General features: G+C 46.9%; 1 protein-coding gene across 1 annotated transcript in view; it reads left to right on the forward strand.

Annotated features, from left to right (window-relative positions):
- MYO9A (myosin IXA) overlaps positions 1 to 16,854 on the forward strand; it is a 140,497-nt gene that overhangs the window by 102,851 nt on the left and 20,792 nt on the right. The window contains exons 16-25 of the mRNA XM_062501128.1: positions 1,525 to 1,600; positions 5,977 to 6,120; positions 6,750 to 6,789; positions 7,696 to 7,818; positions 10,987 to 11,067; positions 11,937 to 12,047; positions 13,029 to 13,151; positions 13,659 to 13,808; positions 13,938 to 14,248; positions 15,163 to 16,773. Coding sequence (XP_062357112.1) covers positions 1,525 to 1,600; positions 5,977 to 6,120; positions 6,750 to 6,789; positions 7,696 to 7,818; positions 10,987 to 11,067; positions 11,937 to 12,047; positions 13,029 to 13,151; positions 13,659 to 13,808; positions 13,938 to 14,248; positions 15,163 to 16,773 — 2,770 coding nt within the window. The remainder of the gene's footprint in view (positions 1 to 1,524; positions 1,601 to 5,976; positions 6,121 to 6,749; positions 6,790 to 7,695; positions 7,819 to 10,986; positions 11,068 to 11,936; positions 12,048 to 13,028; positions 13,152 to 13,658; positions 13,809 to 13,937; positions 14,249 to 15,162; positions 16,774 to 16,854) is intronic.

The raw sequence follows: 16,854 nt of genomic DNA on the forward strand, positions 1-16,854 counted from the left end.
GTGCTCAGATGCATTACCTGCATTGCTTTTCAAAAACCTCCGAGGCTGGAGATACCAAACCCTCTCAACAGGAGTGATTTGGTTAGTCCTGCCTTGGAGCACAGGCAGCATTCAAAGATGACCTGGAACAGCACACCCTCAAATTTTCTTCTGTTGACATTTCCAGAATATTTGAGCACCTTTAAATGCAAAAAACTTAACTAGCTGGACCATCAGCCTTTTCAGGCTGCCCAATTCAAGATGAACAGATTCTCCTGTTCAGCTTCAAGATGAGCTGTTACAACACCTTAACAGGGCAAGGAGGGTGGTAAATATCCAGTTAAAGTGATGTCACCATTGACTTCAGTAGGAATTCAACTTCTCCTCAGGAATTCCAGGCTCAGAACAGCAGGATGGCCTCAGGTCTCAGTGTATTTGCTTTGTGTTCATCTTTCAGAATAAAAAATCACCAGGACACCTTTTAGCTCAGTACCTGGGCTGCATGAAATAGTGGAATTGTAAATATGGGGAGGAGGGGATACATGCCATTGCTTTCTCCTGTCCTGCTACAAACCGTAGTTTAGACTGTTTTTTCTTTTTGGAAAGCTTTTTTCCCCCCTTCTTCCCCACTGTAGATGTCTCAGGGTAAAATAAAACACATTTTCCCCATGCTGAGGCGAGAGCTGTGATTCTTCCTGTCTCACAGCAGTGATTTTGAGACAGTTATAAAATTGCTCAACTGTTTTCATGTCAAACTCCACATTATCAGATCTTTAAATTTCTGTGGTTTGGTGACTTGAAGTGTTTCGTTGTCTACCGAAATTGCCTCCTGTCTTTGTAAGTGCTTGGTTACAAAACATTTCCACTTCGAGGAAGATAACAGCTGCTATTGTAACCATGTGTGGCAGCTTCCTTGGCTGAATACAAAATAGATACTTGATTTAATACATTGTTTTCTTAGCTATATTTTATTTTTTTAACAAATAAATCATTCTAGTTATCAAATTATATAGACTCAATAGGTTATCAAGCCTTTATAAAATACCGTGTAAAGTATTTCCTACTTCCTGCAGATATCCATATATTTGGAGGGAGGGAGAGAAGTGTCTTAAGGAATAAATGGCCGATTTTTTTCAAGCTTTCTAATTATGTGCAGGTGTTTTGCCCATGCAGCTGGGTTATCCCATGCACAGTGAAAAGCTTGGGAATCTCTTGGACACGGAGAACATGAGTGACTGATCCCCCCTCCCCATCATCTCCTTCCCTCACCCCATTTGCTAGCTGGGACAGTGTGTCCCTAAAACACCCCATGCCTGTGTGGGAGGGGAATTAGAGGCTGGAGCAAACAGGGTTACTCACGGGGGGGTGATGACTCTGGCAGGGAGGTGGGACTGGGAAGTGATGGCATCCCTGGCACCCAGCTGTGCCTGGCATGTGCCAGGACAGGTCTGCTGCTCCTCCCCAGAGTCAGGGCTGAGCTGTGGCTCTGCTGATTGTCTGCTGGGTATGAGCCAGCTGGAAACTCTTCCTCATGTGCTGCTTCAGGTATCACTCGGAAGAGCCCACGGACACCACTCTCAGACCTCCAGGGAGTCAACACCATCAACGAGAGGAGCCCACGGTAAGGCTCCTGCTTTTACCTTGGGCTGGCCAGGGATCTGGGATGGGAGAGCACTGTCTGTACCTAAAAATGGCTGTATTGACATTTCTCCCATCTCACCTATCAATCTTATTTCTCCTTGTTCTTCCTCTGCCATGTGATTGGATCTAAACGCCTTTCCCGACTAAACAGCAGGCGGGGAAACCAACTTTCCTGTGTCAAAGGCAGCAGTTGGTGGTGGTGGGTGTACAAGGGGATAAGAAGCTTAAAAAAATGAATGAATGTGCCAATACCGAGGAAAAAGTCATTTAAAGAGGACGGGTTTGGGTGCAGAACTGCATACAGCATGTGGTGGCTCCAGGTACTTGGAATGAGGAAAACCTGGAAGTTACAGGGTTTGAGATGGTACTTTGCCAAATGCTTGCATGTCTTCAGGGGGAAAAAACCACAATTGCTTTAAAATTCATTGATTTTTACAGTTCCTACGTACGTTTTTATTTTTAAATCCTTCCTTGAAGTTTCTGACTGTTTAAACAGCTATTGAATGAGACTCAGGTCTGCACTTGAGATACAGACCTGTGCATCTTCTGCAAAGCCTTCTCCATCCCCATTCCAGAATTAACTTGCTTGTGAAACCGAAGTCTTCATTTCCGTGGCATGTCTGGGCACTAATCCTTTTCCCAGCTATTCTTATTCCCTCCACACATCCCAGGGGGTCTCATTTTCCCAATACCCCTCTAAAGGCATGCAGTGCATCTCTGCTTCCCTCTGAGCAGGTTCATGCTGGGGAAGGAAGTGATAGGAGCACCCTCAGCTCCTAGAACCACTGCTTGGAGCTGTGGATATCCAGGTGTGTCTTTATGGCTGCTCTGAGGTTAATAAGAAGCCCAGAACAAGGCAAGAGGAGTCTGAGTCTGTGTCCATTTAATGTCTCTGCTAAATCATCTCAGTGGCTTCCCTTCCACACAAAATTAAATATCTTCCAAGGATATTTTAATGCCAAACAGCCACAACAAAAATTAGATACACATTGTTCCTTTTTTCCTAGGGAAAGAAAAGTGGTTTCTTCTGCCTGGTTTTGTTCACCACGTGCTCTCTTGAGTGCCATCAAGAATAGAGTGTCCTTCTTCCTCTGAATTCCTCCCCTTTGAGAGAGGCAGTGGCACCCTACTGAAGGAGAACTGAAAGTTCTCACATCATTATAGGTCCATTTCAGGGGTTAGAGAGGATGGGATTTGTTTAAAATGGTGGGATTGAATTCATAAATTTGTACCACTTCTCGAGTTTGAGCAGAAATCTGGCTGGTACAAGCAGTGCCACCCTGTCCTGGGAAGGTGATGCAACCCTGGCTGTCCTCACCTCAGTCTTTGCCACCCTACTTTCCTTTCTCATAATGCTGCAGCTGCTGGGGCCCTGATGGGTTGGGTTGTGACAACAGTCTGTCCTTGGTAACACTCCAAGCAGGGAAGGTTGGTGTCTCCAGTGGTGACGTTCCCTGTTTCCAACACCAATGATTGTGCAAGTTTCCCTCAAGATAATGTAATATGAAACTCAGTCCCTTTGGAGATCTTCCCTTGTAGATAAGAGGATTCCTGCAGTTTCTCTATCCAACCTTTGGCACGTGAGGAGCATCTGTGAAGTGGGACAGGGCTTTTCTTGACTGCCCAACTCCAGCTTTGGAGGCACTTAAGTGTGGGAGCTGGGGCTGCCAACATTTTCGTAGCTCAAAATATTTCAATTATCTCAGCAAAGGGACGTTGTAAAAGCGGGGAAGTTCCTCCTGACCCAGCCAAGGAGGAGGATGTGTTTATTTACTGTGAAGTTCAGTGTGTGGTCAGTTGTGGTTATGTGGCTTAACCCATGCCAGCACAGCAGACAAGTCAGCCTAAACAGCCACAACTGAGGAACTGTGCTTTCCTTCTTCACCCTCAGCAGCTGTGTTCTACCAGCAGCCTCAATCTGAGCCTTTATTTGCAGAAAAAGTGCTTTTGGAGTAATCCTAACTCCTGTGTTCCTCCTTCTGTGGTGCCTCAATAGCACCACACGTGGTCCATATTCTTCACTTCCCTTGGGCATCATCAGTAATGAGTCCCCAGATGTCACCTTTGCCCCTTCCTTCTGGAAGTACAAACAGATGTCTCATAAGATCTCCAAGGTCCAACCTGTGCTTTCAGAGTAAGCAGGTGATTTTGTTCCCTTCTACTGTAGCTACTTTTGATCTGGAGAGTCATGTCACACTTGATGAATGTGGGTATTTCAGGTAAATGGCACTTGTTGAGCAAGGGGAGGTGAGCACAGGAGTGCAGGTAACATGTCTGGAAGAGAGACTGGCTTTAGCAGCTTCCCAGCAGATCAGCTGGCAAGTAGTTTATGGCTCCAAATTAAACAGGAATTGCTTTCAAAGCCATCTCATGATCATGTGGTTGCTGATAAGTCTGGTTGTGCATCCAACCTAGAGGATGGCTCGGGGCCTGTTTCTAAAAACAATTTTGAGGCATGACATCACTCAGGAAGTCACTGTGGAGGGTTTGGGGAGCCAAGTGCTCTCTGATCTCAGAAAAAAGTGGACGGGTGGTTTGCACATGCTGGGTGGGAAACCAGGATTCAGCAAAGTGATCCAAGTGCCCTCCCCAGCTGCTGAGTAATGAAGGCCAGGCCATGCCTAACCAAAAACACGTGGGCTGGTTGGGATCCTGCTGGTTGCTGCTCACTAGTGACACTTTTATGTGTAGGGGTGTCTGAGCAGGTGTTGGTCTGGGAACAGCTGGCTGGGCTCGGTGAGGTGATTGACCCCAAAGTACCAAAAGCCTGCATCTGCTGCCATATAAACATATCCATCCTAAAGTGTCCATTATGAACAGAGCTGACAGTTAATCTCTTGGGTTTTTAAAAAACTGGGAATTTCTAAGGTTTTCCAGAGAGGCTAGCCAGGATTAATGATGTTGTACATCCCAAAAGTGGATGCTGAGCTTTAGTGGTTCCTGTCGACTGGTGGGGTTTTTTTTCCCACCTGCAAACAGGAGGGTTTTGGTGGATGGTACCTGAGATGTAAAGAGAAGAGAGGTGAACAGGAGGGATCACTTGGATATTCAAGCTTCTCACTAACAATCTGTCAATGGAATGCTTAAGAAAGCAGGTCCTGGAGTGCTTAGCCAGGGGCTTTACTTTGCTGTGATTGAGCCCTCCTTATAATAATGGCCCATGTCAAAATGCTGCTTTAATAGGATCAGGAAGGAATTTGGGAAGTGCTCAGATGAGGCAGCGAGGTGATGTTGCTCTGTGGATCTGGCTTCAGGCTTTGAGCTGGCTGAACATACAGCTTTACATCCTTTGTTTTTTAATTTCCATGTGGCACTTGGGATTTGCCTTTCCTCCAAACCAGGTCTTGTAGGCAAAGGACTGCCTTGTTGTCTGACCTCAGAAGTAGCCAGCACCTGAGGCCATGTTTAAACCACCATATCCTTCCACATCCTCATGACCTGGTACAGCCTAGAGTCTTCTCCTGTTCCTTTTCTTCCTGTCTGAGATAACTGAGGGGAGAGGGGGGCATGTTGCAGCCCCCATATCCATCCTTAGATTGCTTTTATTTTGTATGATGATTTCTACAAGGCTGATAAAAAAAAACTTGGAGTTTTAAAACCCCAACAAACCACCAAAAACTCATCAAGCCAAAATTATTTTGTTTGGGCGCTGCCCATAAGAGGCTTCATGTTCCCCAGACACTACTGGGAGGCTCCTCATCTCTAGAAATTGCTTGTTCTGATGTGCAGTTTGGTCAAGTATCCATTTCCACCCCTCCAAGATGGGATTTTGGTTCCTCTCCTCATTCTCTTTAGCCCTTCTGAAGCCAGGTGAGCATTTCTGGAGACCACAGCAGTTATTCTCCATGGCAGGGGGAATCAAATTGAGTGACTGATTTTAATCAGGTCCCAGAGAGTGATTCTGGGTCAGCCCATCCATCCAGCTGGGACTGACATCCATCTTTGTGGCAAATAATGAATTTATTGCAAATTAGATTTGTTTTTCTCTTTGTAATGGAATGATTCTGTGAATTTGAGGAGACAGAGTCAGCACCAGATGTCATGGCCTCATATCCTTCAGACCACCAAAGGTATCTAGAGGTATCTGCAGACTCGAGGTTTCTGTCTGGGAGAGCTGGAAGCTGTTATTGTCCTGCTGACAGTTTGTTCCTTTTGTGAATATTTGATCTTTGAGAGGTGCTTTAGTAGATGAGGGCTTCACGGGCTGTCTGGCACTAGGGACTCATCCCATTGGAGTGAATGAACAGTGAGGGAAAAAAAGCAGCTGCTTATTTTCTACCAGTGGGTTATTTTATGATCCATTTTTATCATAGAACCGTGTTTTTTATCTCTTCCTACCTGTGTCTGGTGTTTCAGGGATGCCTATGCAGTTGGCTGGAATGGCCGGATGGGGATGAGGCACAACAGGCTCACTAGCCCTGGCACCTTCCTGGACAAAGATGGGATATTCATCAGCACAACCAACAGCAAACTGCTGGAGAGGGCCCACGGAATCCTCATGTCAGTACCCAGGAGGGGAATCTGAGCTTTACTCCTGGACCATAATGAGCAGCATGAGTAGTTAGGATATAAAACTCTCAGGGTGCCAAGGAGACTTGGAGGTGTTTCCCAGTTGGGTCAAACCAACTTCAGTACATTTGACATGTCTGATTTTAACTCATCTCATTCATTCAGAATGACAGAAAAAGGGAAGAAAAAGAAGGAATAAACCTGCTAGCCACACCAGTCTGGAGATACAGCAGCCATGTAATGCAGTCACACTTCTAACATCATATCAGTGTTTCCATTATAAATTATCTGGGCAGATGATGTTGATGATTCACACTGCAGCCTCCTCGAAGGTTCAGGGAGCATCCCAGAGTGCCTGGGATGAGCATGGGGTTTGGAAATCAGGAGGCTGGTCAATCATTTTGTGATGTGGCTTCTTCAGTCTTCCCAGATTCCCAGGATGCCGTGGTTTCCAACGTAACCACTCCTGTTAATTGGATATATTCCTCTCAGTCTGCAATATGCAGGGACAGCCCCTTGGGCTGCAGCTGCCCGGGGGGATTTGGAGGGGCTGGTTTCATAAACTCCTCTATTCCACACCCGCACTGTGGATTAACTTGAGCCATTTATTGTCTCCCCAGGCGAAATAAGAACTTCAAAGCCAAACCCAGTCTCCCCAAGGTGAGTGAGAAGCAACATTTTCCCCCTTGTGTTCTGTGGGTTAAGGCTGCAGCACAGCAGTGCAATGCTGCTGGATATGAAGAAGACCATTGTGTCTACACCAAGACTTTGGTCAACTCAACTCTGTTCAGGGTTATTTAATTTGTATAAACCCGAAGGATTTCAGCCCTGATGTCTGCTGGGAGAGAGAGATATGAGCACTTACATCTTCTTTGGAGATGCTCTGGCTCCTTTTTCCTCCTTCTGAGAAGGAGTATATGTACATGCTGGTGAAATTTAATAACTAAATCTCTAAACTAAAATGAGCAAGTAATTGATGCAGGAGAGCTGGTACCTGACAGACAACAACCTTGTTACTTTCCCTCCATCTTGGCTGTATTTATTATATTTTAAGAGATGCCAGGAGATCTGTTGTCCCTAGAAGAATAATGCTTTTTGTGGTCCTCACTGGTGCTGCATCTGTGATCAGGAACAGAGCACCAGGAGAGGAGCAAACATTGGTTTTACTCCTCTCTATGTCCATCGTGCACCTGGAGTGGCCCCGATGCAATTAACCAATGGACATTAACAGTGAGGAGAATCATCAAATCATGGAATGGTTTGTGTTGGATAGGACCTTAAAGGTCATCCACTTCTACCCCCTGCCATGGGCAGGGTCACCTTCCTCTAGCCCAAGGTGCTCCAAACCCCTCCCAGCTGGCCTTGGACACTTTCAGGAATGGGACAGCCACGGCTTCTCTGGGCAACCTGTGCCAGGGCCTCATCACCCTCACAGGGAAGCTATCCCTCAGTGTTCCCTGTTGAGATTACTTCACTTAAGGAAGCCCTCTGAGGGTTAAAGAGGGATATAGCAGATGGTGTGATGGTAACATCTGGATTTTCTATGGATTCTCTCTTTTTCCGCAGCACTTGCTGGATGTGAAGTCCCTCAAGCATCTCACAAACCTGACGCTGCACGACCGCATCACCAAATCCCTCCTCCACCTCCATAAGAAGAAAAAACCACCCAGCATCAGTGCCCAGTTCCAGGTGAGCCCTTTCCTTTCGTGGAGACAGGGGAATCACCTGCTCCAGGCACAGTCCTGCCCCATCCCATGCAGCATTTAGGCCATGAATCCCAATGATGGCTTGAGGGAACTGGGAGACAGGAAGGTATTTCAAGGGTGCAGATGGAGAGAAATAAGAGTGAGAATGGGCATAGTGGGGATGACATGGTGGAGCTAGGTGGGACGTGAGGATGAGCTGCAAGGGAGATATTGGTGCATCCCTGACCTCTGGTACCTCGTATTTTGGTGCTTTCTCTCCCAAATCCAGAAACTGCAAAATCCCCAAATCATGTTTTTTACAGTCTTTTTCATCTAGCATAATCTGTTCTAAGACCGAATGGGAGTTTTAATAGGGGCAGAACAGTCAAAATCCTGCTGTGTTATCTCCAGGTGAGCAGAGGAATTCAGAGGAGGGATCAATCCTATGTTGTCAGTGTGGTGTCAGCAATCCTTAGGGTTGGTGCAGAGAAAATAACCCTCCAGGGACTTGGCAGTGCTGGCCTCACAGTTAGACTCTATGATCTTCAAGGTCTTTTCCAGCCTAAATGTGATTGTTATATATGTGCATCACAACTTGGAAACTGCTACAAGACTTGTGCACGAGCATGTGATAATAATAGAAAGCAGCTTTTTACTTAAAGTCTGGGTTCTAAGCAAGTCTGGGTTGGTTTTGACTTGTAATTTTCACTGTTTTGGGGTTTTTTTTGGAGATGTGGTTTATATTTAGAAAGTTTCTGCGTGTAGGTGTGGGTAAGATTAAATAATTAAAAATATATGAGCACACACATGTATATAATTAGCAGAATGTGCATCTGTATATTTATGTATTTAGCCTTGTCTAATCTAATGGTATTCTTGTCAAAATTCACTCCTGCAGAGTTTATTTCATACCCATGGAGGGGTTGAAACAGGGATGTCTTGGAGTGAAAGGCCTTCCCAAAACCTGTTTATGCTCCCAACACAACTCTGAAAAGCCCCAGGGGCGCAATTGATATTTTTTTGTATATTTTTCACAGCACATTGAAATCAAATACCCCTAATTTCATTGAGCACTTTTTAGAGAATCATTTTAATTGCTTGCCTTTTTAATCAAGAGCAAACTAATAAAATTGAAGAGCATGGAATTGGGTCACAGGCAGGAAACACAAATGTTTCCTATCGTGGGTTTTTTTTTTGTGTGTGTTTTTTTTTTTGCAGAGGAACGTTGCTTTATGTCTAATGCCTCAACACCAGGCTTACAGCTGCTCCATCTTCTATGAATTTCCACTGTCCCTACTCTTAGGGTAGTCTATAGGGGAAATAGCTGCCTCGGAGTGTGTGCTGAGGGATGCAGGATCCCCTGAGCAGGGATGGTTTTTCACGATGGAAAACTAAACCATCCTTACCTAAAACTGTAGAGCTCCCCTTTAACCCACACGCAGGTGGTGCCCTGGAGACAGGGATGGAACTGTTCCTGAAAGGCCAAGTACAGGTGGTGAAGGAGGGGGTGGCTGGAAAGTTTTGCTGGCAGAGGGACAAAGGAGATGGGTACAGGGTTAATCCAGTGACCTCACATGTCCTTTGAGGATTCCCGACCACCAGATGGCTGATGGTGCCTGGACCATCTGCCTCACACAGGATGGTGCTGAGGGAATGGAAATGCCCCCTCCTTTTTAAGTCTGGCACATCCCATTCCCACCATTTCCAGCACTCAGGCGCTCTGCTTGTGCTGGGTTTTTAACAACGGGCTTGTGTCCCTTGAGTACCCCCTTTCCCTCCCACCAGCCTGTTTGGGCACAGTGGGATGCTGCAGCATCACTGCTGATTGAAAGCACCCAGTAGGCTTCTTTTGTGTAAAAAAGAGTGATTTCAGATTTTAAGAAAGCCAGGAGCATGCCAGCAGAGGTCTGCCACGTCATGGCATTCCTGCTGCTCCCTGGGACAGGAGCAGGGATATTTGCATGAAGTTAATGTATGTAACACAGCTGCATCACATGTGCCTGGGATCCATCCCTTGCTCCTTCCCAAATCCTGGATGTGGATGAGTTTTTCTAAACATGAAAGGCTTCCCAAAAAGATGTCTTGGAAATGATCAGAAGGAAAAAAAGGCTTCATTCCAGCCGGTCTGTGGGCAAAATGCTTCTTTGTAATACCACGCCAGTTTATTAATCCCTGTATTCCAAAATTTATAACTCTGCTTACAGTAAATGTTACAGAATATCCTTTACATGGCTGAGTTTTAAACTCTATTAAAATCAGGAGTAATCAACTCTGTAGCACCTTAACCAATGTCATGTTTTAATGTGCTCAGCAGTTAAGAGATACACAAAGTATTTATAGGACACAGCAAAAAAATATGGCCGAGGAGCCTGGCCAGCACCAATGGACCTGGCACACACTGGTTTTCAACCTGGTTTTATTCCAAGAGCTTGTGATTCATCCCAGAAAGTCAAAAGTTTGCAAAGTGAAGGAATAACTGAGCATGACATCCCACTGGAGCAGCTGGCTGTAGAGTGATGCCAATGTAAATTCATTCTTATGGGAGAGACTTTTAATGACGATGAATAAATAAGGGGAAATAGAAAAATGGAACCGGGAAACCGCTTGATTCTCAGTGATCCTTCAGTCAGGAACGTGCCAGCACTGAAGCTCTTCTCTAGAGACAACCTCTGAAGTGTTCAGAGTTGCAGGCTTCAAAAATTATTGTGAATTCACGATTTTCCCTTGGCAAAACTTTCATTAAAAGAAATTCATTTTTATGTCAACAATAAAAGTTTTGACAATTAAAAATCAGGAGTAAATCCTGCCTGGAGTAATTTTTGATAAAGGAAAATTTGATTTGTGTTTAAAAAACGTCAGGGGTGTAAATTCTTGTCTTGGAGCTCCCACTCATGGCTGGAAGAGGTTTGTGGTGTGGAGTGGCATGAGAATTTGGGCTCCAGGGGAGCCAGAGATGTGAAAATCTAGCCCAGAGTTATACTTATCTTTGGTTTCTTTGTTAGGGGCAAAGACAAAATCAGCACAAGTTGCTTGTGCTAAAACACTCATTTGGGGGAATAATTTCCCATGTGCCTCATTTACTCATAATTAATTACAGTTTATGATTTATGCATTTGGATTTTCATTATCCACTGTGGTCTCCTCTCCCTTCCCTGTGTCTCCTCTGTTGCAGGCATCCCTCAACAAACTGATGGAGACCCTTGACCAAGCAGAGCCGTATTTTGTCAAGTGCATCCGATCCAACGCCGAGAAGGTAAATGCCATCCTGTGAAAGCAATCCTGCTAGAAATCACCTTGGGAATCTTTTGTCCAATTCTACAGGGAGTTAGATAGGAAACAAATACTCAAGTGGAGTTGGATTTAGAAGGTTTGAGCAAGGGGAAGCATGGATTTATCTCTTGGGTGTCATTCTTGATAAACTGCACTGGCTCTTATATTTGTAGAAACACATGTAAGCAAATACAGTATTTTAATTTATATGAAAAATATATTGGCTTTAACAAATGAATTTGACTACTTTGAAGCTTCTGAGAGATAAGAGAGATTTATAGAACCATGAATTCACTTGTGCTGGGTCTGAGCCCTAAAGCTTCCTCAAAATAAAGTTTCCATGAGTAAAAGCAGATACTTTTAGAATATACTACATTGATCACAATCACTCGTATTTCTTAAACTTGACTCTACATAACTGTGCCATGGACTGGGGACCCTCTGTTCAAAATATAGGGATACTTTGTGGATTCATCCATCAGAGTTTTACCCAGGCATTTAAAGATGAAGCTTTTTGTATTGGAGATTATTTAGTTGCTTGACATCTTAGCCATTGTGCCTTTGCGGGGGGGGGGGGGGGGGGGGGGGCTCTTATTCAATTCAAATGCAAAAAAAATCTTTTTCTTTTTTTATGGCTTTATTTCTCCACTTAACTGTTGGAAATTCTCAGAAGCAAACAAGGTTCAATCCCAGTGGGGTCATTTCGGTTCCTGGGGACCCACATTCCCTCCCTCCTGCAGCATCACACTGGAGCGTGTGCTGCACCTGCTGAAGCCTTTACCCATCCATGCATTTAAAAGCTTCAGTGGAAGGAAACGTTTGCTCAGCCTTGGTCTGGTTTTCCCCTTCCAGCTGCCCCTGCGGTTCAGCGACAGCCTGGTGCTGCGGCAGCTGCGCTACACGGGGATGCTGGAGACCGTGCGCATTCGCCAGTCAGGATACAGCTGCAAATACTCCTTCCAGGTTGAGTACAATGGGCTTGGTCTTCCATCACCTTTAGCATCATGAGCAGAGTTGTCTGAGTGTCGCTGGTTTTTTTTGTTTTTTTTTTTTTTTTTGGCAGGGTAATTACTTTCTAGTTCTTGGAAGGTAGTGGATGAAACAGGCTGTTCTCTACCTATGAGCCGATCTAGACTTCAGGGAGGGCTGCGAGCCCCCTGCACCACGATTTTTGAACAAAACCAGTACTTTTTTGCAACGTGGACTCCCTTTTGGGGAAAAGGGTCTGATTTGCACGTTCTCTTCTGCATCTGGATTTGCTGGGAGGAATGTTTGCCCAGTTGTGTTGGCTGTGTCCTGTCAGGAGGATGATCAGCATCCTCTGAACCTCTAGAGTTAGCCAGCTTTTCCTGGTTTCTTCTTTGCCATGTGTTTGCCAGGTTTTGTGTACATGTCAGTCCTTTCATGCTTTCATGCTGGTGCTGATTGCTTTCCTGCTGGCTGCTGCTTTGGGGCAGACGTGTTCTGCACAGCAGCTGTTTAGAAAAGAAAAATGCTCAAAAATTTTTTACCGGGAGCAGGGCTCCCAACCTTGCTTGGAAGGATCTATCCTTTTGTACCTCTTTCACTCTGAATCCTCACAGCAGTAACAGCCGGAGCATCTGAGAGGTGTTTTGCAGATGTTGGTATTCTCCTTCCATCATGGCCCTTGCTGGGGATGTGGAGCATTTATTTACTTGGGATTGACCCTGTGGCTCCTGCAGAACCTCTCCTCCCACGCTGAAAAACATTTGAACCTTGCTGGGCCCCTGCTTTGATGTTTTTCCCATCAAACCACAAATGTTGGATGAAACTTGGTGTTCCCCAGTGCATAAAATGTTATCTGTCCTTCTGCTGACTCCAGAGGTCCCGTTTCAGTGGAGCAAGTCTGTTATTTATGGGAGAAAGAAGCAGCAGGACTCAACTAACCAAATCTTGGTGCTGCTTTTTTTTTTTTCTTCTCAGGATTTTGTGAACCATTTCCATGTCCTTTTGCCACAAGGGATCAGCCCATCTAAGCACAATATCCATGATTTCTTCCAGAAGATAAAACTTGTTCCAGACAATTACCAAGTTGGAAGAACAATGGTAAATGCTCATCCTCAGCTCAGCCTTTAAGACGCAGATACAACATTTGCCTGTATTTCTGTCTGATAAATTAATATCTATTTACAGTTTTACTTAATGAAAATATTTTTCTTCTGTTTACCAAAAATCAGTTATTTAAATGAAGCTTTTAATATTATTAACTTAAAAGAGTAAGGAATAATATTGTTTTGTTATTGATTGTAATGAGGCAGCCTCAAAAACTCATGTCCTCCAAAATCTCTGTGTGTGTGTGTGTGTGTGTGTGTGTGTATGTACACTTAGCTTGATACGATGGTCCTCATTTTGCTTCCCCTCTTGGGAAAGCTCTGTAGTTCAGAGTTTAGACAGTCACAGGCTGCTGCAAAACCTGTTAGAGGTGCCTTCACAAAAATCAGCTCCTCAGCTTTCCTGGGAACATCCAGGAGACAGAAACCAGGAGGATTAAATCATTTGACTTGTGGTCTGGGAAGCTTTCCATGCTAGTGTTTTTTGGGTTGTTTTGGCCAGGTTTTCATGAAGGAGCAGGAGCGCCAGCTTCTGCAAGACCTGCTGCACCAGGAGGTGCTGCGGAGGATCACGCTGCTGCAGCGCTGGTTCCGCAGCCTGCTCTGCAGGAGGCAGTTCCTGAGCCTGCGGCAGGCGGCCGTCACCATACAGGTGGGTGCTGCTGCTGGATTCCAGCGCAAACTGGGAATGGCGGGGGAGCTGGAGAGGTGGCACGAGGGCAGGTGCCGTCCCGTCTTCACACAGCACCCGTTACAAGGAATCCCCTTGCTGCGTTTGCAGAGATTTTGGCGCGGCTACCAGAGCCGAAAAAAAGGCAAACCGTCCCCAGACGCTCTGGCTCTCAGCAGAGCCGCTGTCGTCCTGCAGACCCACTGGCGAGGCTTCGTGGAGCGGCGCAGGTTCCTGCAGATGCAGTTTGCAGCCCACGTCGTCCAGAGCTGCTGGCGAGAGCACGCCAGGCGCCGGCACGCTGCAGCCACCAGCATCCAGGCAGCCTGGCGGGGACACCGCAGCCGGCAGGCGTACACGGCCCGCAGGAGCAGAGCCGTGTGCCTGCAGGCGGCGTGCCGGGGGTATCTGGCACGGCAAAGGTAACGCTGTTGGCTTCGGGTAAAGAGGAACAGCTTTTTGGTGATGCTCACGAGGTGGTTGGTGTGAATCGGGGTACTGCAGTGACTTACGCAGGGCAGTGTCTCCTCGTAGTATCCATGACCCTCTTCCGACCTGCCCTGGTTCTTCGTTTGCCCACGCTTTCGGCTTTTTAGCTCGTGTCCTGCTCTTGGAATAAGCAGAGCCTATTTCAGGTTGGAGCACGTAGGCAGTGCAAAGCCAAGGCTGTAAATACTTGCAAGGGTTTTTTTTTTTTTTTTCCCCTTGGCAGCAGCACCAGTTTAAGTAGCCTATTTTTAACTCAGATTGCCTCACCAATCTGGTTGCTGTGCTGGCTCACAAGGACAAGGGATACTGGAGGCAGGTGCTGTGGAGGGCACAGGCTTTCCAGCCATGCCTTGGCTCGCTGGCTGGGAGGCAGTTCACGATTCATTCTCCAGCGGTGTTGCCTGCAAGGTGTGGAGGACCTTAACGTCGCTTGGAACTGCAGAGAGCTCTTAATGCCAGGCACAAGTCCCTGCTAGTTGTTCCAGATGCAGTCCGGGCAGGATGGCGAAGATGGAGAAACCAAGGGGGTTTGATGGGTTAAGCTTTTCTGGCTCCAACAGCTTATGAGGGAGCTTGACCAGGGATGGAGTCTGGATTCGCTGCCGTCGGCACGAGGGGAGCTTTCAGGTGCGTTGGGGCAGCCCTTCGGTAGCAAAGATGAGACAGTTTCAAACCGAATGTGCCTTACCTAGTCTTGAACCAGATGTGCAAGGTTACTTGAGATGCTGGTGGTGATGAGGTGGTGGTGGTGGTGGTGGTGGTGGTAATAATACACCACTAGTGCAGTGCCTTGAAGGGTCCTGAGTGGACACAGGGATGAATATCCTGGTTTTCTGCTTTCTTCCAGGTTTAGAGCTTTGAAGGAGCAGCAGTTAAAAGAGATACAGCTGGAGAATGGCCTGGCAGGTAGAGAAGAGGATGGACTGGAAGCAGATGTGTTGGAAATTAAGGGTTCTGACCCATCTAAGTGGGAGGACAGCTCATTTGAAGACCGAGTGAGAGCTGTAGAACAACATATATCACTGATGGAGAATAATCGGGTGAATCACGTGGACCCACTGGTTCCTTCTCTGTACAAAAGGCATGAGAGAGCCAGCAGCCAGAGTGGGATGGACACCAAGGAGGAGATCATCGTGAGAGAGAGGCCCAAGTCGCTGGAGGATCTCAACCAGAAAAAAGTGGTTCGTGCAAAGAGAGAAAGCCGGAGGATGCGGGAACTGGAGCAGGCAAAATTCAGCTTGGAGCTGCTCAAGGTCCGTTCCACAGGTGGGCTGTCGCCTTCGGAAGAGCAGCTCTGGTCCACCGAGCTGGTGTCCGAGGCATTGCATTCCCCTCAGGGCACCCCAGAGAGCGAGAGCTCTCAAGGGAGCTTCGAGTTGTTAAGCAGTGAAGATACCTCAAGTAATAAACTCATCTCCTTAGTCTTAGACGATCATGATGCGCAGTCATTTTCCGTGGACTCGCTGCCCAGCGGTCCCCAGGCTCAGCTGCAGGAGAAGCCTTCCTGTGCAGCAGGTGGGAACGATGATTTGCCCAGGTGCAGGCAGACCCCGGCAGACACGGCGCTGTCCAGTAACCTCACCAGGAAGGAGCGTGGGGTCGGTGGCCCCCAGAATGTTATAAAGGCTCACCCAAGAGAAACCCTCCTTTCCGGCAACCTCCCGACTTTCTACGTTCCACCACAAGGTAATGTGAAGATGGTGGAGAATAATCTGAGGAATAAAGCAGTGGAAAAAGAGGAAAGGACAGTTATGTTCCCGAAGGCCAGGAAGGACTCTGAGTCAGACCAGGGCAAAGCCTTGGGAGAGGAAGAGGAAGATGATAAACCCTCTGCCAAGAGAGAGGAACGTGGGACGGCACGGGCCCTTTCTCCAGGTTCTGTCATCAAGAGACTGGAAAAGCTCAACGTGGAGAAGGAGGAACGGCAAAAGCAGCTTCAGCTGCAAAATGAGAGGGAGATGATGGAGCAGATTCGTCAGCAGAAGGAAATTCTGGAGAGACAAAGGAAAGCCTTTGAGCAGCAAGGGAGGGTAGAGGCTCTGCAGAGGACAGAGCAGAGCAGAGTGAAGGACCCTTCCCTCAAACCAGCCAAAAAAGCAGACAGCCGGCCTCAGTCAGTCCTCATCCTGCACCCCCAGAGCAGGGGGGAGCACAGCCCCACCCCAAGCATGGCTCCAGCCTCAGCAGTGGACATCAAGGGTCTCACTGTTGGCACCAGGGCAAGCTCTCCAGCACACAGTGTTCCCAAAGACAGGCCTGTCAGCATGTTCGTGGAGCGAAGGGAAGGTCTGGAACCCCGCTGCCATTCCAAACCAGCTCTGGATCCCAAGGACCACCCGGGCAGCCATTTGTCAAGGACAGAGCGCCTCCGGCAGCCGCGGATGCCCAACCAGGCCACTGAGGAGATGAGGGCAAGCTCCATGTTTTTCACACCAAAAGACAATCCCTTCGGCCTCCAGTGAGTAAAGAGATGGTGGGCTTTCTCCTAGGCTTTCTCCTAGGCTTTCTCCATAGGCTTTCTCCATAGGCTTTCTCCATA

Source organism: Cinclus cinclus, chromosome 13 (assembly GCF_963662255.1).
Source record: "Cinclus cinclus chromosome 13, bCinCin1.1, whole genome shotgun sequence".
In the NCBI taxonomy this organism is placed as follows: Eukaryota; Metazoa; Chordata; class Aves; order Passeriformes; family Cinclidae; genus Cinclus; species Cinclus cinclus.